The sequence below is a fragment of the Bufo gargarizans genome, chromosome 5, assembly GCF_014858855.1.
Source record: "Bufo gargarizans isolate SCDJY-AF-19 chromosome 5, ASM1485885v1, whole genome shotgun sequence".
NCBI classification, from domain to species: domain Eukaryota; kingdom Metazoa; phylum Chordata; class Amphibia; order Anura; family Bufonidae; genus Bufo; species Bufo gargarizans.
The window spans coordinates 99,093,110-99,120,291 of record NC_058084.1 but is presented as its reverse complement, the minus strand read 5'-3'; the positions used below and the strand labels follow the sequence as shown (position 1 = coordinate 99,120,291).

The 27,182-nt window shown below is 43.7% G+C and overlaps 1 protein-coding gene across 1 annotated transcript in view; it reads left to right on the top strand.

Moving 5' to 3' along the window:
- Positions 1–27,182, top strand: part of SNTG1 (syntrophin gamma 1) — a 367,362-nt gene that overhangs the window by 336,813 nt on the left and 3,367 nt on the right. The window contains exon 17 of the mRNA XM_044294730.1: positions 10,362–10,472. Within this exon, the coding sequence (XP_044150665.1) occupies positions 10,362–10,472 (111 nt within the window). The remainder of the gene's footprint in view (positions 1–10,361; positions 10,473–27,182) is intronic.

Below are 27,182 nucleotides of genomic sequence, written 5' to 3'. Positions count from 1 at the left end.
GGAAACGTGGCATATCAGCCTATGTTGGGGGATGCCGTTCTGCCTCTGCAGCTCAAGGAGGGTGTGCTTTACGGTGTACCAGTGGCTAAAGTGCATCCAAAGTTTCCTGGCTATTTTTAGGATGTCTTGCAGATGGGTGGAAGACTACAGGAACTGCTTGACAACCAGATTAAAAACATGCACCGTGCAGGGCACATGGCTAAGCCCTACTTGACGCAGCGCCGACACCATGCTCTTCTTGTCGGTTACCATGGTTCAGATTTTGAGTTGTTGCTAAAGCCAGGATTCGATTTCTTGATGAAGGACGTGGAGCAGTTCCTCCCCTGTGTGACTTTGTTCGCCCAGGCAAACTAGGTGCAGGACAGCGTGACACCACCGTGCCCTGCACATGTGGTATGCTGGTGGAGCACTGTGATCTGTCCCTGCAGTGGAGGATGAGGACACGGTGGAGGATGAGGAGGGAGAGGCGAACATTGTCGCAAGACCAACGGCGTGAAAACGTAGAGGCGGAGTCACCTGGCCAAGTTCCTGGTGTGGCTGGGCATTTACCCAGTTGGCTGTAAAGGACATATATTGTCCTTGACCGTAGTTACAGCTCCATACATCTGTGCTGCCATGCACTTTGGCAGACACCGACAGGCTCAAGGACTGACCCACCTTCTGTTCTAAATATGTGTGCAGGGCTGGTACTGCCTTTCGCAAGGAAATGACTGCTTGGGACTCTTTACCTTGACTGGGCACAAGCCATCAGAATTCTGAAAGGTGCAGAGTCCACCACTTGGAAAGGGAGGGACTGCAGCACCAGCAACTTGGCCAGGAGCATGTTCAGCACAAGTATGAGTGCACAAATACTGTTGTCCCTTGGCAATTGCTTTGTGATCAATTGCTGATGGAATGACTGACGAGGCGTAGGAGGAGGAGGAGCAGGAGCATCAGGACCAGCTGATGATGGCAGGAACAGACAGCTCCATTTGTCTGAGGTGGTGGAACCTTGACTGCATGCCACTGGGTGATGCAGCGGTTGCTACGGCAGGCTAGATCACCACATTGGAGCCACAGTTCTCCCAGGCCACTATATGGTGATGCTGCATGTGTTGACGCAGGGCTGTGGTACCAACATTGACACCATGGCCACGCTTTAACCTCTGGCAACAAATTCAGCAAATGTTTACCTCCTCCTTCGGCCTAACAAAAAATTGCCACATCGCCGAGTATGGAATTTTCTCCCCAACACTGTGCACTGACTGCCTGCTACCGCTGCCTCCGTGAACCCCTGCAGCACCACTTTCCGGGCCTATAGGCTCCTGTGAAGCAGATGGTCTATTCCGGGCATGTTTGGCTCCCGATCTCCTACTACTGCCACCCTGCTGACTCGCAGCCACACTGCCACCCTGCTGGCTCAGCCGCTGCCTCACGCGCGAGCTGCCACCCTCTTCTCCTGATGATGAAGCCTCTTCTTTACCCAGCTCCCAAGTGCGATCGGCTACATCATCATCCGCTACTGTCTGCACATCACTGATGTCCCCCTCAATGGTCTCAGGGCCAGGAGCCTGACTGCTTGCAACACCTGCTCCTACGCGACCCTCATCATCACTACTTGCCACCTACAGGAGAAAGCAGTGGATGTTTCCTCCAGATCTTGGCTGGGCAGTAGCTGCTGACTGTCCTCTAGTAGCTCGTCCTCACTGAAAAGTGGAGCCAAACCTACGGCATATAATACTTCTCGCTCTGAGGGAACTGAAAATGACAGAGGAAGGTGCAGGACAGGTGTGGGCACAGGGCCTGATCCTGGGCTATTTCAACTAAGCGTTGTGTCAGAGGAATCCACAGACTCTTGGCTGGGGGTGTCTGATGTCACCTGCGACAAAGTCGAAGACCGAGTCAACCATTCAAGCACGGCTGGGTTGCCGGTCAAGACACGACTGTTGGATGACATCAGGAGCTCAGGCCTCTCGCTGCAACTCCTGCTGCCACAACAACATTTTGGCCACTGCCTGTTCCCTTTGAAGGGCCTGTCAACTGTCTAGTTGACATAATGTATAATAAAAGAACTAAATTAAAATAATACCCCCCAAAAAAGTGTGTAGTACAATGTCACTTGACCTAAAACTCCAAAAATAATTAGCAAAACCACACAAAACCCCCGGAAGATGCGCACCAGTGAAACTTGGACTTCTGGCTCTCCCCAAACTGATAAGTATTACATTTTTTGTATTGTGCCACTTTTTGGCTTCGATTGGGTATACAATGGGTCTCTGGCTTTCATATTGTCAGTTATAACATTATCTTTATTTTGCCATCAATAGTGTTGAGCGCAAATATTCAAAAGGCACATTTTTATCTTGAATATCGCAACTTCGAGAATTTGCGAATATTTTGAATATAGTGCTATATATTCAATTTTCAAATATACAGAATTTTTTTCCATCTGAAGTCATAATTCCTCCTTGCTTCTTGCTTGTGGGCCAATGAGTCATTGGCCCACAAACAACTTAAGCAGGAAGGAGTTATGACTTCAGATGGAAAAAAATTATGAATATTCTAAAAAGCAAATATATACAATTGCAAGAAAAAGTATGTGAACTCTTTGGAATTATATGGATTTCTGCACAAATTGGTCATAAAATGTGATCTGATCTTCATCTAAGTCACAACAATAGACAATCACAGTCTGCTTAAACTAATAAGACAAATAATTAAATGTTACCATGTTTTTATTGAACACACCATGTAAACATTCACAGTGCAGGTGGAAAAAGTATGTGAACCCTTGGATTTAATAACTGGTTTAACCTCATTTGGCAGCAATAACTTCAACCAAACGTTTCTTGTAGTTGCAGATCAGATGTGCACAATGGTCAGGAGTAAGTCCTCTTTCACACGGGCATCATATTTTTGGCCCGGATAAGAGGAACACGCGCGATTTTTCGGGATTGATGTTCTGAAAATTGTATTATTTTCCCTTATAACATGGTTATAAGGGAAAATAATAGCATTCTGAATACAGAATGCTATTATTTTCCCTTTTAACCATGTTATAAGGGAAAATAATACAGTGAATAGACTGTCACCTAGCAACCATGCGTGAAAATCGCACCGCATCCGCACTTGCTTGCGGATGCTTGCGATTTTCACGCAACCCCGTTCATTTCTATGGGGCCTGCGTTACGTGAAAAACGCAGAATATAGAACTTGCTGCGATTTTCACGCAACGATTAAGTGATGAGTGAAAATCACCGCTCATGTGAACAGCCTCTTAGAAATGAATGGGTCCGGATTCAGTGCCGGTGCAATGCGTTCAACTCACGCATGGCACCCGCGCGGAATACTCGCCCGTGTGAAAGGGGCCTAAATCTTGTCCATTTCTCTTTACAGAACTGTTTCAGCTCAGCAATATTCTTGGGATGTCTGGTGTGAATCGCTTTCTTGAGGTCATGCCACAGCATCTCAATCAGGTTACGGTCAGGACTCTGACTGGGCCACTCCAGAAGGCATATTTTCGTCTGTTTAAGCCATTCTGTTGTTGATTTACTTCCATGCTTTGGGTCGTCCTGTTGCAACACCCATCTTTTGTTGAGCTTCAGCTGGTGGACAGATGGCCTTAAGTTCTCCTGCAAAATGTCTTGATAAACTTGGGAATTCATTTTTCCTTCGATAATAGCAATCCGTCCAGGCCCTGACGCGGCAAAGCAGCCCCAAACCATGATGCCCCCACCACTATACTTCACAGTTGGGATGAGGTTTTGATGTTGGTGTGTTGTGCCCCTTTTTCTCCACACATAGTGTTGTGTGTTTCTTCCAAACAACTCCACTTTGGTTTCATCTCTCCACAGAATATTTTGCAGGTACTGTTGTGAAACACCCAGGTGCTCTTGTGCAAACTGTAAACGTGCAGCAATAATTTTTGGACAGCAGTGGCTTCCTCTGTGGTATCCTCCCATGAAATCCATTCTTGTTTAGTGTTTTACGTATCGTAGATTTGCTAACAGGGGTGTTACCATATGCCAGAGACTTTTGTAAGTCTTTAGCTGACACCATAGGATTCTTCTTCACCTCATTGAGCAGTCTGCACTGTGCTCTTGCAGTCATCTTTACAGGACGGCCACTCCTAGGGAGAGTAGCAGCAGTGCTGAACTTTCTCCATTTGTAGACAATTTGTCTTACCGTGGACTGATGAACAGCAAGGCTTTTGGAGATACTTTTATAACACGTTCCAGCTTTATGCAAGTCAACAATTCTTAATTGTAGGTCTTCTGAGAGCTCTTTTGTGCTAGGCATCATTCACATCAGGCAATGCTTCTTGTGAAAAGCAAACCCAGAACTGGTGTGAGTTTTTGTTTATAGGGCAGGGCAGCTGTAACCAACACCTCCAATCTCATCTCATTGATTGTACTCCAGTTGGCTGACATCTCACTCCAATTAGCTCTTGGAGATGTCATTAGTCTAGGGGTTTCCACCTGCACTGTGAATGTTTACATGGTGTGTTCAATAAAAACATGGTAACATTTTTTAACGTTTAAGCAGACTGTGCTTGTCTATTGTTGTGACTTAGATGAAGATCAGATCACATTTTATGACCAATTTGTACAGAAAACCATATCATTCCAAAGGGTTCAAATACTTTTTCTTGCAACTGTAGGACTATATATTGTTTTTTTAGATTATTCGTCATTGAAGAATATAAAAAACCCGAATACATAGCAATAGTGCGATTTTTAGTATATTCGAAAAAAAATTCCATCTGAAGTGAACACTAAACACTGTTCACTTCAGATGTAAAAAAATGACAAATATTTTAAAAACTAATATATAGTACTATGTTCTATAGTGCTATATATTAGTTTTTGACCCACACTTGTATTGATCGTGTAATATTCGCATAGTATGTGACCATTACCTTGCCGATTTTCGAGTAAGAAAAAAAAAAGTGAATGTAGGATATAACAAATATTACAATTCGCGAATATTCGGAGAATATTCTAAAAAATATTTGTGAAATATTGCGAATTCGAATATGACCCCTGCTCTTCACCCTGCCACTCATCACTAGCCATCAATTGGCCCGTTATGGGCTTATAGTTATTCACTATGCGATTTGATTACATTTGTTATTGTGACCATCTGGCCTCCTCTCATTATTTGATTTCCACATATCAGGTAATATTCTGACAATGACAATAGCTGGTTTTATCTATATAGGTTTATATCCAATACATAGGGGAGGTTCACTAATTTGGGTTATCCCCCTGTGGTAACAAATTTCATTGTTGTTATACCCTCCTGATTGCCATCATGTTGTCTGTGAAATAAACATATTATATAGCTACTTTTATCTTGTGGTTGCATACTTTTGTTCTACTTTTTTACATTTCAATACTCCTTGCATTTTATTGTCATTGGTATTTTCTTTTATATTGACCTATAAAGATGTAATTTTTTGTATTTTTATGTGTGGTTTTGCAAATTATTTTTGGAGTTTTAGGTATGATCCCACACATGTTGCATTACTTTTGTGTATTTGCGGATGTTTAATGTTACTTCATCGCTGAATGATAATTAAGACATAAATATTTTTTTCTGATTAATAAACCCCCCCAAAAAATGTATCACAATTCATCACAGAACGGCAATTAAGATGTAATCTTTTTCCTCTTACTACACCCCCAAAAAAGAAAAATAACAATAACGGCTAATGGGACATACATATATTTACTTTTAATACACCACGTAAATGGCTGTAGTACAATGTAATTTCACCGATAAACTGCAATTAAGACATATATTTTTTTTTTCTGGTTAATAAACTAACCCCACAAAAAGAAAATAAAAATAACAATTACAATTCACCGCAGAACAGATAATAGGAAGTAGGTTTATTTCCCTTCAATACACTGCTTAAATGGCTGTAGTAGAATGTAACTTCACTATTGAAAGGCAATTAAGACGTATTCTTTTTCCTATTTCTAGACCCGGAAAAAAGAAATATCCCAATCACAATTCACTGCAGAACTGCTAATGGGACATACGTACATTTTCTTTTAAATACACCACGTAAATGGCTGTAGTACAATATATCTTCACCGCCGATGGCAGTTATGACATATTTCTTTATTTTTATTTTTTCCCCCTATTAATACACCCCCCAAAAAAAGTAAAACAATGTAAAATCAACACAGGAAGGCTAATAGGAAGTATGCATAAACTCTATTGAGGACATCAAATTTAAAGGGGAGAAACATCAGATATAGGCGAGGCAGAATGGCTGGAGTGGAGCCGATAACCCATAACTAATAACACCCGGGGAAGCACCAGGGGGAAATATACTTGTAGAATGGTATGTTCTATAGCACACTGGGGTAGAATAAGAAATAGACTGGAATCGTGAGGGAAGTCGCCCAACCGCACCTGCGACAGCCGTGACCCAGCCTGGGAGGGTGTGAATAGGCGGGGGGAGGTTTATAGGGTCAGGTTTGGTGCGTATGGAAGAAAGGAGTGCATATTTGCCTTGGGTTCCTCTTATAGGTCGGTATCGACCGGCAAGTTAAGGTAGTATGCCAGAATTCTATTAGTAGGTACACCATGAAGACTATATATTTGAGGTTGAATTTGTACATGTATTATGTTCCTCCTTTCCTTTTTGTATTTGCATATTGTGTTGATTTTTGAAAAAATTAATAAAGAAAAAGTAAAAAAAAAAAAAAAAGAGATGAGTGAATCGACTTCGGATGAAACATTAGAACCGTACCCGAGTTTGGGAAATGTTGTTTTACAGTACAAATTAATTTATGAAGTTATTGAGCGAAATCTTGTGAGACTTCACAAAGCAATAACTTTGGCTCATTGCAGCCAATATATTCTAATACTGTATGGAGCTCCTTCTCTGTACAGTATTAGTCTACATACACACGACCGTGTGCCCCCAGTGGCCGTATTGAGGCCCGCATACAGCAGATCTGCAATACGCGGTCACTGGCCGTGTGCATTCCGCATCACGGATCGCGAACCCATTCACTTGAGTGGGTCCGCAATCACAGAGATGGGGAACTGAGGCACAGATCGGAACCCCACGGAAGCACTATGGAGTGCTCCCGTGGTGTATCTGGCTGTGCCTCCACACCGCAAAAAAAGTAGCACATGCACTGTCGGATGCGGATCGCGGACCTCATTCAAGTGAATGGGTCCGTGATCTGCATGCGGCTGTCCCACGGTCTGTGCCCGTGCATCAACACAGGACGGCTAAGAGGATGTATGTATCTATCCTATTAATACACCCCATAAATGGCTGTAGTACAGTGTAATTTCACAGCTGAATGGCAATTATGAAATATATTGTTCCCTTTTTTTTTTTTTTTTTAATACACCCAAAAAATAAACAATGTAAGATCAATGCAGAACGGTTAGTAGGACGTACATATCTTTCCTATTAATGCACCCTGTAAATGGCTGTATCACACAGAACTTGCACCCCAATCACAAGCAAGGTTTGCTGGAATTGGTGATGTATCATATAGTGGAAACAACTTTAAAGCCTAACAAATTTGGATCCCCAATTAGTGCAGCAAAGGGTAATAGAATCACTCCTATTAACCAGGCTGTACAGTCTCCTATTGCACCCTGTTCTCCTTTTATAGTGTATATGATGCCTCCCTATCCCTTCTCTACACCTTGACTAATCTTTCCCTGAACTTTTAAATAATTTTTTCAGCACAATAAAGTCTTTCCTAGCACTGTCCCTAGCGCCTGATGACGCATCTCACTGCACTAAGCACACTGGAAAATGGCAGAATCCAAAATGACTGAGGCTATTTATAGGGCTGTGACATCACAGGGGTTGTCTGGCTACTGATTTTCTGCATGCATGGCATTGTGGGTGATCCCTCATTCCCAGAGTTCTTTGCTCCATGTCCTAACATGTGCAGCAGCCATTTTAGGAAAAAATTTGAATTTCGGATTTGGAGCAAATCAAATTTTTCCTGAAACATCAAATCTAATTCCACTTCATCAGCTTCGATTCGCTCATCTCTAGTTATACAATCTTGTCAACATCCATATAAACTCCACATGTCTTGAACATCTGAGCCTTTATTTCAGATCAGAGATTTAGGTCTTTGCCTGCAGAAAACATTTATAGTTTTAAGGTGGATTTATCTAATCTGCTGCTTGATTACAAATGCTTCCAAGACTCCTTCAATTTAAATGCATTTGCATTTTCAAATATTTGTATGTTTTATATAACCTTTATTTCAGCATTATGTAGTGAAACATTAAAATTTACAGAAAAGAAATGTAAAAATTTGTGAAAATGTAATTTAGTATTTTTAGAATTGTAGGTGATATTTTTTTTTTGGTTTCCATGTCACCATCTGCATTTTAAAATAAATAAAAAATCCCTAAATTGTGCAAGGGCTTATGTCATTTCAATACTTTCTATTGAGAGATATGCTTTACATCAGCATTATGGGCCATAGATTAAATAGACTGGAGTGGACTCGTTGACTTCTATGTGAGAGTTTTTAAGACATGCAAAGTGATCTGTATGGGGGAGTAACTAAGCTGAGACCATCATCTATTGTGAATGGTGGATCTATACAGAGGTAAACTCTGTCATTGTAAATCCTGTCTGCAATGATAATGAGATGACTGCTGACAGGTTATCTCTACAAGACTGAAGGTCTTGACATATTATTAGGCTTAGTCACTTTTTTCACACAATTTAATTTAATAGAGAATGGTATAATTCGCAAATTTCCAAATCACTTCAATTAAAAATATGCCTGCATCCACCTAAAAAAAATGCTGTAAAGTCATGGCAATTAGGGACCTCCCTTCTACCTAATTTGCCGTCCATTGGTCATTGCTAGGCAAGAACTGTCCTTGTTAACAGAGACTCAGAAGATGGCTCACAGGAAATGGGGGGGGGGGGTGTCAGAGCTAGCTGAGATATTGAGCCCGATAAAATAAACGCATCTACACATCTGTAAGTATCATTACATATCTGTAACTATGATTTCTCCCTCCTTTTCTGTTCTGTGAGCTCCAGAGCTGAAAAAAAAACATGTGGGAAGTAAGGGACAGCACGTCACAGCCGTATAGTGCTGGCAGTCTTCACAAAGGAGAGACAACCCCATGCTTCTGAAAGAAATGCATCTAGCTTTACAGCTGAAACAGGGGATAATATGGCTGTGTGCTTTAATGGCCAGTGCAAAAACTGCAGGATTTGTTTTTAAAATCTAGATAGTGACATGGAAAATTCTAACATATTGTTCTAATATAATATTTAAGGTCATGGTTCTGATGACATATTACCTTTAAAGATGATTTCTTGACATGTATGTTATGATACATTTTCTCTCTAATTCTGGAGCATCTTTACTTAGAACTCTACATAGTGTTCTTAGTCTGTTAGTCCTTCTAAAAATATAGAAAACTATCTGAAAGTGTCCAGTGAGTGCTGACAGTAGCAGACTGTGTAAGTACATAGTGTGAGGACCCTTTTTACAAGGGAACAGTAACATGCAGATGTTAATTTATCCATACCTTTCTAGGAGGACTAAAAGAAGATTACAGGAAGTTCCTTAGCCTGCTCTAGTGATGGTTGCAGACAGAAGAAATGTATTATTTAAAGGGGGGTTTCCAGCCTATATATATTGATGACCTATCCTTAGTATAGGTCATCATTATTAGATTGGTGGGTGTCTAACACCCTGGTGCTTGGCAGCCACCTGCACAAGAAGCAAAACATTTGATAGCAGCAAAAGCAGAAAGCTTCAGTCACTGTATAGTGGCTATGCTGGTGTACTGCAGCTCAGGTCCCATCAATGACCTGAGGATAGTTTGGAATACCCCTTTAACTGTATGTCATTGCAGGGAATTTGGAGCTCTGTACCAAAGAAATCATATATAGCTAAAAAGTGGATATACAAATTAAAATAGGCCAGGAGAAATATATACAGTAAATCATCTTGAAAATGTTCTTTTGAATTTGAAAGAAAAATATATTCAAGGCGCTACAAAACTTTTAGAAAAAGAATATTAAACAGATTTGAAAGCATGTTTAATAAAGAGTTTTCATAGAAAAAGTGAGTAAAGAATGGACAATAACTTTGCGATGCAAAGACTCAATAACTGATAAGAGATAATGTTCCACATTTTCAATGCCTTTTGTAGAAGTCTTAATGGCTAAGTTAACTAGCATCCACAAATAATAGACTGTGACAGCCAACTGCAACCTGGATTATAAAGCAGTTTAATCTTAAAGTTTAATCTTTCATGTGATGAGCTATTGTGTATACGGGTAAGAAGATGTAAATAGTACCATTATAAAACGCTGAATACATATGCTTTTTGTTTGTATTTCCAAGGCTATACTATGGAGGTATAAGTTTTCTCAGCTGAAAGGTTCTTCAGATGATGGAAAAAGTAAAATAAAGTTTTTGTTCCAGAATCAAGATACAAAACAAATTGAAGCAAAGGTAAAAACATTTTACTTGTCCTTAGCTTTGGTGGGATGAATATCACTGGAGTTTAATCATAAATACTGGAGGGATTGGCCATACGCGAATCGATCACCAATTTTCCACCAGGGACAGACTGTCCCCACAGGTGAAGAAGTACTCACCTGGCTGTTGATTGACAGTGCCAGACATCTAGCCTGTAGTGATGATCATGCATGCTCGGCACATGGCGGTATTCGGCCGAATACCGCATGTGCTCGAGCGCCATGCTCGAGACTCCTCCCCGCTCGTTGCTTGACTGCTATGCAGCCAAAAAATGTGAGGTGAGTACTGCCCTCACTGTAATGCCAGTAAGCATGTTGGCTACTGGCATTACATTGATTGGCTGGCCAGAAGGTGTCATCGGGTGCTATATAGCACCCGATGACGCATGTTCGGCTCAATCATAGTCAGGGAGAGATGAGCATAGGAAGGGACAGAGAGTGTAGGGAGTGTATTTAAATATATTTTTTGTACAAAAATGTTTCCTTGTAAGGACTATTGTGTGTGACAGCAGCAATATATGTTTGTGGCACAACCTGAGCTAAATTTCTCAATGTTAAGGCTCGTTCCCACGAACTTTTTTTGCGTTCCGTATATGGGCTGCTTTTGCTTTCCGTATAAGGTCCGTATACGGAACAATTAATTTCAATTGTTCCACAAAAAAAACTGAATGTACTCCGTATGCATTCCGTTTCCGTATTTCCGTTTTCTGTTCCGTTCAAAGATAGAACATGTTCTATGTCAAATTTTGCAGATGGCACTAAACTGTGTAAAGTAAATGGCACGAAAGAGGATACTTATACAGCTACAGATGGATCTGAATAGATTAGAGGCTTGGGCAGATAAGTGGCAGATGAGGTTTAACACTGACAAATGTAAAGTTATGCACATGGGAAGGAATAATGCAAGTCACCCGTACATACTAAATGGTAAAACACTGGGTAACATTGACATGGAAAAGGATCTAGGAATTTTAATAAACAGCAAACTAAGCCGCAAAAAACAGTGTCAGGCAGCTGCTGCCAAGGCCAATAAGATAATGGGTTGCATCAGAAGGGGCATAGATGCCGTAATGAGAACATAGTCCTACCACTTTACAAATCATTAGTCAGACCACACATGGAGTACTGTGTACAGTTCTGGGCTCCTGTGAACAAGGCAGACATAGCAGAGCTGGAGAGGGTTCAGAGGAGGGCAACTAAAGTAATAATTGGAATGGGGCAACTTCAATACCCTGAAAGATTATCAACATTAGGGTTATTCACTTTATAAAAAAGACGACTGAGGGGAGATCTAATTACTATGTATAAATATATCAGGGGTCAGCACAGAGATCTCTCCCATCATCTATTTATCCCCAGGACTGTGACTGTGATGAGGGGACATCCTCTGCATCTGGAGGAAAGAAGGTTTGTGCACAAACATAGAAAAGGATTCTTTACGGTAAGAGCAGTGAGACTATGGAACTCTCTGCCTGAGGAGGTGGTGATGGTGTGTACAATAAAATAATTCAAGAGGGGCTTGGATGAATTTCTGTAGCGTAATAATATTACAGGCTATAGCTACTAGAGAGGGGTTGTTGATCCAGGGAGTTATTCTGATTGCCTGATTGAGTCAGGAAGGAATTTTTCCCCCTTAAATGGGGGAAATTGGCTTGCACCTGACAGGGTTTTTTTTGCCTTCCTCTGGATCAACTTGCAGGATAACAGGCCAAACTGGATGGACAGATGTCTTTTTTTGGCCTTATATGCTATGTTACTATGTTACTATTGTTGCCCGCAAATCACATTCCGTGGCTCCATTCAAGTCAATGGGTCAGCAAAAATAACGGAACACATACGAAATGTACTCCGTATGTCTTCTGTATCTGTTCCATTTTTGTGGAACCATCTATTAAAAATGTTATGCCCAGCCACATTTTTTCTATGTAATTACTGCATATTGTATATACCATACGGAAAAAACGAAACAGAACCGAAAACACTACTGAAACAAAAACTCAAAAAACGGATCAGTTAAAAATGGCCTGCAAAACACTGAAAAAGTCATACAGTCGTGTGAACGAGCCATTAGGTAGAGCTGTGCATAGGAAGGGACAGACAGTGTAGGGAGTGTAATAGGAAGATATTTAAACAAAAAACTTTTCAGAGACCCAAAAGTCCTTTTAAGGAATATTGTGTGTGACAGCAGCAATATATATTTTTAGCGCATCTTAGTCTAAATCCTGTGTAAAGTGTGCGCATCCCTTAAATATCAGTGACATCCAGTTTACTTTTTCCGTAGACAGTGTCCGCTGTGGACAGTTAAATTGTCTACACCACATCTCCTGTTTAAAGTGCGCGCATCACTAAAATATCAGTGATATCCAGTGTACTTTTTCTGTAGATGGTGTCCGCTGCGGACAGTTATGTTATCCACGCCACATCTCCAGTTTAAAGTGTGCGCATCCCTAAAATATCAGTGACATCCAATGCACTTTCTCCGTAGACGGTGTCCGCTGCGGACAGTTACATTATGCACGCCACATCTCCTGTTTAAAGTGAGCGCATCCATAAAATATCAGTGACATCCAGTGGACTTTTTCCATAGACGGTGTCCGCTGCCGACAGTTTAATTATCCGCGCAACGTCTCCTGTTTAAAGTGTGCGCATCCCTAAAATATCAGTGGCATCCAGTGTACTTTTTCCGTAGACGGTGTCCACTGCGGACAGTTAAATTATCTGCGCCACATTTCCTGTTTAAAGTGTGTGCATCCCTAAAATATCAGTGACATCCAGTGTACTTTTCCGTAGACGTTGTCCGCTGCGGACAGTTACATCATCCACGCCACATCTCCTGTTTAAAGTGTGCGCATCCCTAAAATATCAGTGAGATCCAGTGTACTTTTTCCGTAGACGGTGTCCGCTGCGGACAGTTAAATTATCAGCGCCACATATCCTGTTTAAAGTGTGCGCATCCCTAATATGTCATTGACATTCAGTGTACTTTTTCCGTAGACGTTCGCTGCGGAGAGTTAAATTATCTGCGCCACATCTCCTGTTTAAAGTGTGTGCATCCCTAAAATATCAGTGATATCCAGTGCACTTTTTACGTAGACGGTGTCTGCTGTGGAAAGTTGAAATATCCACGCCAAATCTCCTGTTTAAAGTGTGCGCATCTCTAAAATATCAGTGACATCAAGTGTACTTTTTCCATAGATGGTGTCCGCTGCAGCAGGGACGTGCACACACACGGCTCAAAGGGGGTTTGAGCCCCTGCCCCATTCTGCCCCTGCCCCTTTAATGTCTTTTTTTTTTTTAAGTTGTCCCAAACCCGGGCTGTCTTTAACGCGGGGCAAAGGGGCAGCTGCCCAGGGCCCAGTTGTTCCTGGGGGGCTCAAAGGAAGCTGCCTCTTGAGCTCTGCTGGCCACTGCCCACAATTTAAATGACATGAAGTGGAGTGCCGCAGGGGAGGGGGTCCATCCGCCCCAGGTGTCAGGCTGTCAGCTACAGGGGGGTGCTGCCATGCCTGCGTGTGCCGGTAAGGTATAGTATTCTGACAGAACACCGGCACTCCAGAGCGAACTGTGAAAGCGTGAGAAAGGAGCTTACATGACATCATAACCATGTGACCAGTAACATAGCAATGTTGCTGGTCACATGGCTATGAGGTAATCAAAGGTCCTTTCTTTCTTCCAGGACTCAGTGTTGCTGCAGCTCTGCAGGAGAAGGGTAGGTCACGTAGGTCGGCAACACTCTGCTATCACAGGCACTGGCTGACTGTCTGCATAGTAGGAAGATCAGGGATGGCTGCTCAGCAGTGTCTGTAGAGGGGAGAGAGTCTGTCAGCGCTGGAGAGGTGGATGCGACTACTGAGGAGGGTCTGAGGATTGCATGCTGGGGGAGGCTGTGTGGGGTTATATACTGGGGGGCTTCTGTATGGGATTATATACTAGGGGGGCTGCTGTGTGGGATTATATACTCTGGGGGCTGTTGTATGAGATTATATACTGGGGGCCAGGGAGGCTGATGTGTGAGATAATATACTGGGGGGGCTGCTGTGTGGGATTATATACTGGGGGGGCTGCTGTATGAGATTATATACTGGGGGGCTGCTGTGTGGGATTATATACTGGGGACTGCTGTATGAGATTATATACTGGGGGGCTGCTGTATGAGATTACATACTGGGGGCCGCTGTATGAGATTATATACTGGGGGACTGCTATATGAGATTATATACTGGGGGCTGCTATATGAGATTATATACTGTGGGGTGCTGTATACTGTGGGGTGATATACTGCTCTACTGTATACTGTAGGGTGCTGTATACTATGTGGTGCTATATTGCTCTACTGTATACTGTCGGGTGCTGTATATTGTGGGTGCTGTATGCTGGTTGCTATACTGCTCTACTGTATACTGTGGGGTGCTGTGTACTGGGTGCTATACTGCTCTACTGTATACTGTGTGGTGCTGTATATTGTGGGGTGCTGTATACTGGGTGCTATACTGCTCTACTGTATACTGTGGGGTGCTGTATACTGGGTGCTATACTGCTCTACTGTATAATGTGGGGTGCTGTATATTGTGGAGTGCTATACTGCTCTACTGTATACTGTGTGGTGCTATACTGTATGCTATAGGATGCTATACTGCATACTGTGGGGTGTTATACTATGTATTGCATACTGTGGGGTGCTGTATACTATAGGGTGCTATACTGCATACTGTGGGGTGCTATATACTATAGGATGCTATACTGCGTACTGTAGGGGTACTGCATACTATAGGGTGCTATACTGCATACTGTGGGTGCTGGGATGCACTGCAATGCTAGGGTGAGCCCAGGTCTCCTTCCTGAACTGCAGAGCGGTGCCCACTTCCAGCCCTGAGCCCAGCTGCCCAGAGCACTGATCCTTAGCCTGCTGAAGTCTTCAGAACTGTAAGTATTTACAGTCATTCACTGTAAGCTATATTATATATACTGGTGGAGGGCGTGATTGCCTGCTAGGGTAAGGGAAGGCGGGATCAAGGGGGCCCAAGTAAATTCTCACCCAGGATCCAATTAATATAAAAGACGGCCCTGCCCAAGCCGACCCACTACAAGCGTGCTGTGAGTCCACACACACCCCCCCCTTCATCCCGCCAGCGGCAGGGCAATTTATTTACCGATACAAATTATTCACCAGTCCGCCCCCGCTCACCAGTGCAGGGTCAGATGACAAGGTCCTTTAAGGCTAGCGCAGGGGCTGCTACGTCACGTGACACCCGCCAGCGGGATTAATGCAGGGGAGCAAGTGCCAGCCTGTTTGACTCCGTCTGCTGCCTAAGTTCCTTTAGTGCCTGTCTGCCCTCAGTGCCCGCCCTGGTAATATATTGTTTATAATTTAAAGTCCAGGAACAAAACAATTATGCAAAGGGACAATAGTTGTAGTGCTTTGACCCTTTGCATACTTGTGATTGTAGTGAGTTGTCCCTTTGCATACTGGGGGTTGTAGTGCTTTGTCTCTTTGCATATTAGAGTCTGTAGAGTCTTATAAGTCTTATAATAATGTACAGTGAAATCAAAAAAGTTATATTTGTGGATTCGGTTGTGTTTACATTTACAGTATCAAAAAATTCATGAAGATCAAGGTAGGACGTCTAAAAAAGGAAGCTTCGTAGTACTAAATTTTTTTGAAATGATGACAAGTGCCCTTTTTTTTCCCCCACGTGACAGCTGCGGAAAGTTAAATTATCCGCGCGACATCTCCAGTTTTTCCGTATTTACTGTGAGCAGTGACATAACCTGTGGTACCTGTCCTGTATAACGTTTCCTCATCACGTATCCTACGCTATTGTACGTGTGACATACTTTCAAGCATTTATCACATTTAAAATGTAAAATGTAAGCAGTAAGTGACGGGGAAGTGGCCGTGATGCTATGGTGCACGCAGGGGCTGTGGCCCTGCACACAGAATAACTGTGCCTGCTGCCGGAGCACAAGAAAAACAATCATCCTCAATACCTAGCTTCATGTCCCAGTTTGCAGGGTGGCGGAGGACATCACTCTTGAAGTCAGACTAGTGCGACCAGCTGGTCGGTTGGGTTGCAGCAGATAATTCTTCCAGTCGGTTAAACACCACCCTGTTTTCCACCAAGTCCAGACTCAGTAGCCAAGAGTCTGCTCAACACAATCCTCATCCTGATCTTCCTTCCTCCCATCATGTACAGTCTGGCCAAACAAGTGATCCCACAATCGGATATTCCCAGGACCTCTTATTATCACCATTCCTTGATTTGGCCCTCACACTTAAAGAGGAACATAAGATCTTGTGCCCTGATTCCCAACCTCTTGAGCATCCATAGTCACAAGAAAATGACAGTGCGTAACAGCAAATAGTGTTTAATGAGGTAGATAATGATGAGACACAGTTGCCAATGAGTCAACCACATTTATTGTCATAAGAGGTTGATGAAGAGGATGAGACACAGTTGTCAATCACTGAGGTTGTGGTTAGGTCAACAACTCAGGAGGATGATCAGAGTGAGGAAGTGGAAGAGGAGGTGGTGGACGGTGAGGTCACTGACCCAACCTGGGAAGGTGGAAAGCTGAGCGAGGACAGCAGTACAGAGGGGGAGAGATCTGCAGCACCGCAACAGGCTGGAAGATAGGGTGCCAAAAGGGAGAAGGTGGGTCACACCAAACAGGCCCGCAACTGTTCCAAAGAGCACCCCCTTGCCAAGGGGTATATGTTCCACAGTAAAGCGCTTTTTTGAGGAAAGTGCGGACGACAAAAGAATAGTAGTTTGCAACCTGTGCCATACGAAAATAAGCCAGGGTGAACACTAGCAACCTCACCACCACCAGCATGATCCACCACATAGAATCCAAGCACCGTAATAAGTGGGATTAACATCTGGGTCCACAATCTGTGTCTGCGGGTCACACCACTGCCTCTTCTTCCCCTATGTTACTTGCTGGCCAATCCCCTGTCAAAGGCGCAGGCCAGGATGCCTCCCACCCTGCATCTGGACCTTCGCAAGCACTATTAGTGATCACATCCACTTCAGGTGTCCCAGCACAGCGTCTAAATGTCCTTACCCCAGGACTTTGAACGCAAGCGAAAATACCCAGCCACCCACCCACAGGCCATGGCTCTAAATGAGCAGCTTTCCATATTACCGGCCCTGGAAATGTTGCCATTTAGTCTTGTGGACACTGAGGCCTTCCGCAGTCTGATGTCAGCGGCCACCCCCAGCTGCCACTATTTTTCCAGGTGTGCCGTGCCCATCTACACCAACATGTGTCCAGTAACATCACTTGTGCCCTGACTAATGCAGTTACTGTAAAGGTCCACTTAACCATGGACAGATGGAAGAGTGCATTTGGCCAAGGACTCTACATTTCCCTGACGGCACACTGGGTGAATGTTGTGGAGGCCCGGAGTGAGTCGTATCCTGGAATGGAACAGGTGCTACGGACGCCAAGCTACGTTAGTGGCTCCAACCCCCACTTCTCCTCCACTTCCACCTCAGATTTATCCGCGTGCATCCCCAGTCAGTTAACAGTCGGTAGCTGGAAGCAGTGTTGCACTGCAGTGTGGAAGCGGCAACAAGCCGTGCTGAAGCTGATATGCTTAGGGGACAAACAGCACACCACCGCAGAGCTGTGGCAGGGGATAAGCAACCAGACTGAGCTGTGGCTCTCGACACTCAACCTAGAACCAGGCATGATTGTATCTGATAATGGCCGTAACTTGGTGGCGGCTTTGGAGCTCAGCAAGCTTAGACACATCCCATGCCTAGCCTACGTGTTCCACCTTGCGGTTCAGCGGTTTCTCAAAAACGACCCCAATTTGCCTGAGCTACTGGTGAAGGTGCGTCGCACATTTCCGCAAGTCATCGACAGCTTCAGCCGGTCTGTCAACGCTGCAGCAGCACTTGAAATTGCCAGCTCAGCGGCTGTTGTGCAACGTGAGCACGCGCTAGAACTCCACGTTTCACATGTTGGTCAGGCTTTGTGAGCAGCAGATGGCAGTAGTGGAATACCAGCTGCAACATGGTCCTCACCTTTCCAGTCAGCTTCCACTATTCACAAGCGAGGAGTGGGCATGAATGTCTGACCTCTTTGAGGATTTAAGAAACTTTGAGGAATCAACACAGATGGTGAGCGGTGATAACTCTATTATTAGTGTAACCATCCCACTTTTGTGTCCACTCAAACGGTCGCTGCTCACAATTAAGGATGATGCTTTGCATGAGTAAGAGGTGCAAATGGGGGTAGACATTACACAGGGTGATAGCCAGACCACCCGCAGTTCATCTTCTCAGTGCGAATTGGATGATGAAGAGGAGGAGGAGGAGCAGGAGACATTTGCCTTCACTACAGAGGAAGTTTAATTCCATCTGTTCAGCATGGGTGGACAGAGGAGTATGAGGAGATTGAGAGTGATCCTCCTGATGACGACTGTGAAGTCTTGCCTGTTGGTACTTTGGCACGCATGGCTGATTTTATGTTAGGCTGCCTTTCCCGCGACCCAAGCGTTTAACGCATTTTGGACAACACAGATAGTACTGGTTGTTTACACTTCTCGACCCCCGCTACACAGAGAACTTCTCATCTCTCATTCCTCTGGTGGAGAGGATGATCAAAACAGTGCAATACCAGAAGATCCTTGTTGAAAAATTGCTCCAAAACATTCCATCTTACAATGCTGGCGGCAGAGTCCGCAGTTCCTTGGCCAACCGAGGAGGGGAGACAAGGGTAACACACACCAGTTCCAAGAGAGGCAGGGAAACACTCTCCAAAACCTGGGACAGTTTCATGACAGCCCTCCAGCACCCTCACCCTGATGCGTGGCCTACTGTCCCAAGGAGGGAAACATTTTGGAAGATGGTGAAGGAGTACATAGCAGACCGTGTCAGCGTCCGCAATGATTCCTCAGTGCCTTACAACTACTCCAGGCCTTGGAGTTGCCGGTCTGCCTTGCCCTGCCGCCAGCGTTTTGTCTGAGCGGGTATTTAGTGCTGCTGGTGGCATTATAAAAGATAAGTGTATCCGTCTGTCAACTGAAAATGCTGACAGGTTGACTGTTATAAAAAATGGTTTGACCATGACTTCTCGACTCCACCAGAGGAAAGCTGATGAACATAAAAGCACTTTAAATGTGTTGTTTTTAATGTAGTTAATAGATTGTATTTCCATGCACCCCTTCCCACCTGCACAGTCTGAAAATGGCAGCACTGATTGGGTAGAGTCAGTCTCTGCAGGTACAGCCCCCCAACTGGTTACCTCCCCTCTGTACCCTTACTAAAGGCTAATAGCAATTCATTCATAACTTCTAGTAGAAATAAAAAAGTAATGGCACAACATAGAGTCATAAGAATAGATGCTCCAGAATTGTTATTACACGGGGAATGCATAAAGCTATTAAAACAGGAATGTCAGGAGTGATAAAAGATCCTATTTAAGTAAAAATTGAACCCAACCACCTCCTACTCAAATTCTTTTTATTAGGAGACCAATATTTATAGTACAGCCATTTCTCTTCATATCATCCAAGACTGGCATGCCTATATCCGGACTAGAGGAGCAGTATACTCTGGTAGAAAGGCTAGAGTCCAACTTAAACAGGGTTATTAGATATGTGGTGCTGACAGCTCTTTGAACTTCTATGGGTATATATACCTATATATATTTTTTTGCTTTTGTGGTTTGCTCTGAATGCTTCTAAATTTCAAGTGTATGTTTTTCACCGTGGCCTAGCCATTTGGGCAATAAAATGCATATCATTTTCTAACATCTAAATGTGCAATAAAGTTAAATAGGATGCAAATAATTATTCTGACTGTGGCATTACATTTCCTCCACATTGCAGTAAAGAAGGTGGTCCTTCAAAGCATGGAATAAAAGGCAAAGCATACGTCAGGGTGTCTACATTTATTTTTCAGAATTAAATCATGTCCTAAATTGGGACCATGAAAAACACCAAAGTCAACATTTATTTTCGATAGATCACAAATTACATCATGTATAAAATTAAAATCAGATACCAAGTTGTGAGAATTGTGACGCTTTAGGATTATGGATGGTCTTGTTCCGATATAAAAATGAGAGTACTTAACCCCTTAGGGACACAGCCTTTTTACACCTTAGGACCAGGCCATTTTTTGCAAATCTGACCAGTGTCACTTTAAGTGCTCATAACTTTAAAACGCTTTGACTTATCCAGGCCGTTCTGAGATTGTTTTTTCGTCACATATTGTACTTCATGACACTGGTGAAATGAAGTCAAAAAAATATTTTTTTTTGCACCAAAAAATACCTAATTTAACAAATTTTTGGAAAAATTTGCAAATTTCAAAGTTTCAGTTTCTCTACTTCTGTAATACATAGTAATACCCCCAAAAATTGTGATGACTTTACATTCCCCATATGTCTACTTTATGTTTGAATTGTTTTGGGAATGATATTTTATTTTTTGGGGATGTTATAAGGCTTAGAAGTTTAGAAGCAAATCTTGAAATTTTTCAGCAATTTACAAAAACGACATTTTTAGGGACCAGTTCAGGTCTGAAGTCACTTTGCGAGGCTTACATAATAGAAACCACCCAAAAATGACCCCATCTAAGAAACTACACCCCTCAAGGTATTCAAAACTGATTTTACATACGTTGTTAAACCTTTAGGTGTTGCACAAGAGTTATTGGCAAATGGGGATGAAATTTGAGAATTTCTTTTTTTTGTCAAATTTTTTATTTTAACCCATTTTTTCCACTAACAAAGCAAGGGTTAACAGCCAAACAAGACTGTATCTTTATTACCCTGACTCTGCCGTTTACAGAAACACCCAATATGTGGCCGTAAACTACTGTACGGCCACACAGCGGGGCATAGAGTGAAAGGTGCGCCGTTTGGTTTTTGGAGGGCTGATTTTTATGGACTGGTTTATTTACACCATGTCCCATTTGAAGACCCCTGATGCACCCCTAGATTAGAAACTCCCTAAAAGTGACCCCATCTAAGAAACTACACCCCTCAAGGTATTCAAAACTGATTTTACATTCGTCGTTAACCCTTTAGGTGTTGCGCAAGAGTTATTGGCAAATGGGGATGAAATTGGAAAATTTCATTTTTTTGTCTAATTTTCCATTTTAACCCATTTTTTCCACTAACAAATCAAGGGTTAACAGCCAAACAAGACTGTATCTTTATTACCCTGACTCTGCCGTTTACAGAAACACCCAATATGAGGCCGTAAACTACTGTACGGCCACACAGCGGGGCATAGAGTGAAAGGTGCGCCGTTTGGTTTTTGGAGGGCTGATTTTTATGGACTGGTTTATTTACACCATGTCCCATTTGAAGACCCCTGATGCACCCCTAGAGTAGAAACTCCCTAAAAGTGACCCCATCTAAGAAACTACACCCCTCAAGGTATTCAAAACTGATTTTACATTCGTCGTTAACCCTTTAGGTGTTGCGCAAGAGTTATTGGCAAATGGGGATGAAATTGGAAAATTTCATTTTTTTGCCTTATTTTCCATTTTAACCCATGTTTTCTACTAACAAAGCAAGGGTTAACAGCCAAACAAGACTGTATATTTATTACCCTGACTCTGCCGTTTACAGAAATACCCAATATGTGGCCGTACACTACTGTACGGCCACACAGCGGGGCGTAGAGTGAAAGGTGCGCCGTTTGGTTTTTGGAGGGCTGATTTTTATGGACTGGTTTATTTACACCATGTCCCATTTGAAGACCCCTGATGCACCCCTAGAGTAGAAACTCCCTAAAAGTGACCCCATCTAAGAAACTACACCCCTCAAGGTATTCAAAACTGATTTTACATTCGTCGTTAACCCTTTAGGTGTTGCGCAAGAGTTATTGGCAAATGGGGATGAAATTTGCAAATTTCATTTTTTTGTCTAATTTTCCATTTTAACCCATTTTTTCCACTAACAAATCAAGGGTTAACAGCCAAACAAGACTGTATCTTTATTACCCTGACTCTGCCGTTTACAGAAACACCCAATATGTGGCCGTAAACTACTGTACGGCCACACAGCGGGGCATAGAGTGAAAGGTGCGCCGTTTGGTTTTTGGAGGGCTGATTTTTATGGACTGGTTTATTTACACCATGTCCCATTTGAAGACCCCTGATGCACCCCTAGAGTAGAAACTCCCTAAAAGTGACCCCATCTAAGAAACTACACCCCTCAAGGTATTCAAAACTGATTTTACATTCGTCGTTAACCCTTTAGGTGTTGCGCAAGAGTTATTGGCAAATGGGGATGAAATTGGAAAATTTCATTTTTTTGCCTTATTTTCCATTTTAACCCATGTTTTCTACTAACAAAGCAAGGGTTAACAGCCAAACAAGACTGTATCTTTATTACCCTGACTCTGCCGTTTACAGAAATACCCAATATGTGGCCGTACACTACTGTACGGCCACACAGCGGGGCGTAGAGTGAAAGGTGCGCCGTTTGGTTTTTGGAGGGCTGATTTTTATGGACCGGTTTATTTACACCGTGTCCTGTTTCAACCCCCCTGATGCACCCCTGGAGTCGAAACTCCCTAAAAGTGACCCCATTTTGGAAACTACGGGATAAGGTGGCATTTTTTGGGGGAGTATTTTTAGGGTAAATATAATTTTTGGTTGCTCTATATTACATTTTTGTGAGGTAAGGTTACCAAAAATTGAAATTCTGATATTTCATCTCCATTTGCCATTAACTGTTGAGGAACACCTAAAGGGTTAATAAAGTTTGTATAATCATTTTTGAATACCTTGAGGGGTGTAGTTTCTTAGATGGGGTCAATTTTAGGGAGTTTTTACTCTAGGGGGGCATCAGGGGGGCTTCAAAAGGGATATGGTGTCAATAAAAAAGGCCATCAAAATCGGCCTTCCAGAAACCATGTCGGTCCTTTCCTTTTGCAGCCTCCCTTTTACGGATACAGCAGTTTACGACCACAAATGTGGCGTTTCTGTAAACTGCAGTATCAGGGTAATAAATTTTAACTTTTGTTTGGTTGTTAACCCTTGTTTTCTTACCGGAAAAAACGGACTGAAATGGAAAAGTGCCAAAAATAGCGGTTTTGGCACCGTTTTTTTTTTTTTTTTTTAACCGTGTTAATCTGGGTAGTTAGGTCATGGGATATTGTTATAGAGGAGATTCTTACGGACGCGGCAATATCTAATAAGTCTACTTTTTTTTACAATTATTTAGGTTTTTGACTATATTATCTTTTTTGATACAACTTTTTTTTTTGGGTATCTCTAAAGTCTAAGTGTAATTTTTTTAATTTTCTTTTAGCCAATTATCTTATGTGGGGGCTCATTTTTTGCGGGATGAGCGGACGGTTTTATTGGCACTATTTTGGGGGCTATATGACTTTTTGATCGCTTGCTATGAAACTTTTTGTTATGTAAGGTGACAAAAAAAAAATTTTTTGCACCTATTTTTTTTTTTTTTTTTTTACTGTGTTAATCTGGGGGGTTGGGTCATGGGGTATTTTTATAGAGGAGATTCTTACGGACGTGGCGATACCTAATAAGTCAACTTTTTTTTTACAATAATTTAGGTTTTAGACTATATTATCCTTTTTGATACCCTAAAAAAAAATTTGTATCTCTAAAGTCTAAGGGTCATTTTCAATTTTTTTTTTTATCTGATTATCTTATGTGGGGGCTCATTTTTTGCGGGATGAGATGACGGTTGTATTGGCACTAATTTGGGGGCTATATGACTTTTTGATCGCTTGCTATTAAACTTTTTATTATGTAAGGTGACAAAAAAAAACTTTTTTTGCACCTTTTTTTTTTTTCTGGACCGTGTTAATCTGGGGGGTTAGGTCATGGGGCATTTTTATAGAGGAGATTATTACAGACGCGGCAATACCTATGTCTACTTTTAATAAATTATTTTAGTTTTTTTGGGTGTCTCAAGTCTGAGAACCATTTTTTTTTTTTATCCCATGTCAGTCCTAAATTGGGATATAAATTTAGTACTCCATGGAAGTGTGATACTCCCTGAAGCAACCGTCAATGCAGAGGCCCGGATGATCGGGGCATGTGTCGCACTGAGTAGTCGTGTCCTTCCGTATCCCCCTCCTGCGACACACTCTGCACTTTTTTTGGGTTCGTCCCTTCTTTCCAGTATGGGGGACCACACCTGGAAAGTGTTGGCCAGGGACGATCCGGGCGCCTACAGTTCCCGAGGTACTCCGGCCTGCTCTTTCCCGGTCCGAAAAGATCAGGGCCTTGAGGACTGCCTCATAGAACTGGAGGAATGTCCCTGTGCTGCCAGCGCTTCGGGATAGTACAAAAGAGTTGTACATGGCAACCTGCACCAAGTAGACCGCAACTTTTTTGTACCATGCCCGGGTTTTGCGCATGGCGTTATATGGCTTGAGGACTTGATCCGAGAGATCAACTCCTCCCATATACCGATTGTAGGCGACGATACAATCGGGCTTGAGGACCGTTGCCGCGGTACCTCGCACAGGGACAGGGGTGATGCCGTTGCCATGAATTGTGGACAGCATAAGGACATCCCTCTTGTCCTTATACCTGACCAGCAACAGGTTTCCAGTGGTAAGGGCACGGGTCTCACCCCTGGGGATGGGTACCTGGAGGGGGTGGGCAGGGAGGCCGCGTTGATTTTTCCGCACGGTCCCACAAGCGGACGTGGATCTGGCGGCAAGGGACTGGAACAAGGGGATACTGGTATAAAAGTTATCCACGTACAAGTGGTAACCCTTATCCAGCAGTGGGTACATAAGGTCCCACACGAGTTTCCCGGTAACACCCAGAGTGGGGGGACATTCTGGTGGTTGAATCCGGGAATCTCGCCCCTCGTACACAAGAAATTTGTAAGTGTACCCTGAGGTACTCTCACAAATTTTGTATAGCTTCACGCCATACCTCGCCCGCTTGGAAGGCACATACTGGCGGAAAATGAGTCTCCCCTTGAACGCAATGAGAGACTCATCAACCACGACCTCCCTTCCAGGTACATAGGCCTCCATGAATTTGGCCCCAAAGTGATCGATGACCGGCCGTATCTTGTACAGACGGTCATGGGCAGGATCACCTCGGGGTGGACATGCTGCATTATCGGAATAATGCAGACATTTCCTGATGGCCTCAAACCGGGAGCGTGTCATAACCGTACTGTAAAGTGGGGTCTGATATAGGACGTCCCCACTCCAGTACAGCCTGGCACTGGGTTTCTTGACCAGGCCCATATGCAGCACGAGGCCCCAAAATGTCCTCATTTCGGCTGCACTGACCGGCGTCCAGCCACCGGGCCTGGCCAAAAAGGAGCCCGGGTGTTGAGCGACGAACTGTTGGGCGTACAGATTCGTCTGCTCCACCATCAGATTTACCAGTGAGTCACTGAAAAAATGACAAAAAAAGTCATATTCAGTGTAGCCCACTGTGGAAATCTGGATTCCTGATTGGCCTACAAAATCAGGAATCACGGGCTCGTATCGCTCTGGGCTACACCAGACAAGTTCACCGGCAGGGTGCTCCGGTGGATTTAACTGGTGGGCCGGGAAACCAGTACGAGCCCCAGAGCTGCTCGTACTAGTGTGGGCCACAGGGTCCCTAACATGGCGGTCCCCTTGCTCCGCCTGGCGGCGTCTCCGCCGCCTTGGGGGCTCATCATCATCGCTAGATGATGAGGAGGATGCGGATGACAACAGGAATGTGGGGTCATCCTCATCCTCACTGGGACTCTCGGACTCGGAGGCAAGCTGGGCGTATGCCTCCTCGGCCGAGAACGTCCGGCGGGCCATAGGGGAGTGTGTGTCTGCGTGTATATGTGCGTGTGTGTAACTCTTTATTTGGTGTGCGTGTGTGAGGGGGCACGGGTGTTCACGAACTCACCCTAAAACTAACAGAAAAAAATAAATAAAACTAACTAAAAAAAGGGCAAAAAAGTGAGGAAAAAAAATTCAAAACTGCTGATCAACCGTCCGAAGTTGATCAGCGGTGGGGTGTGCGATGAAAAAAAAAAAAAAAAAAAAGCACCCCAAAAAAGGTGGGGGGGGGGGGCAAGTGGCAGGGGGAGGGGGGCAAGTGGCAGCACCCCTGGGGGGTCTAGGGTCACACAGCTGTGCTGTGGACCCCAGACACCCTAACTAGGGTGATGCAATAAAAAGTAAAAAAAAACTAACTTTCCCTTTTTTTTCCCTGCCTATCCCAAACTTTCCCTAGCTGTCCCTATGTACCTGATGGGGTGTTGGGGCACAGATCGGGTCCTGGGGGCACAGATCAGGGGTGCTGGCAGCGATGGTGGACACAAGCAGGCAGCTCCTCTCTCCTCCGGCGCTGGAACACAAAAGGAGGAGGAGAGGGGCGCCTGCCTCTTTTGAATCTGCCGCCGCACCGCCCCCTGACCAATCAGAAAGCGATCCTGAGTGGTGATGTCACCATCACCACTCAGGATCGCTGGATGGTGATTGGTGGAGTGAAATCACACCACCATCACCATCCTGTTCCGGGTTATCGGGTCTTCAGAGACCCGAATAACCCGGAAACGCAGAAAACCGCAGGTCTGAATTGACCTGCGGTTTTTTGCGATCGCATACATGGGGGGGTCACCGGACCCCCCGACGCATTTGCCCCAAGTGCCTGCTCAATGATTTGAGCAGGCACGGGGTTCCGATCGCCGCCGGCCGCGCGGCGGTGATTGAAAATGCACAGGG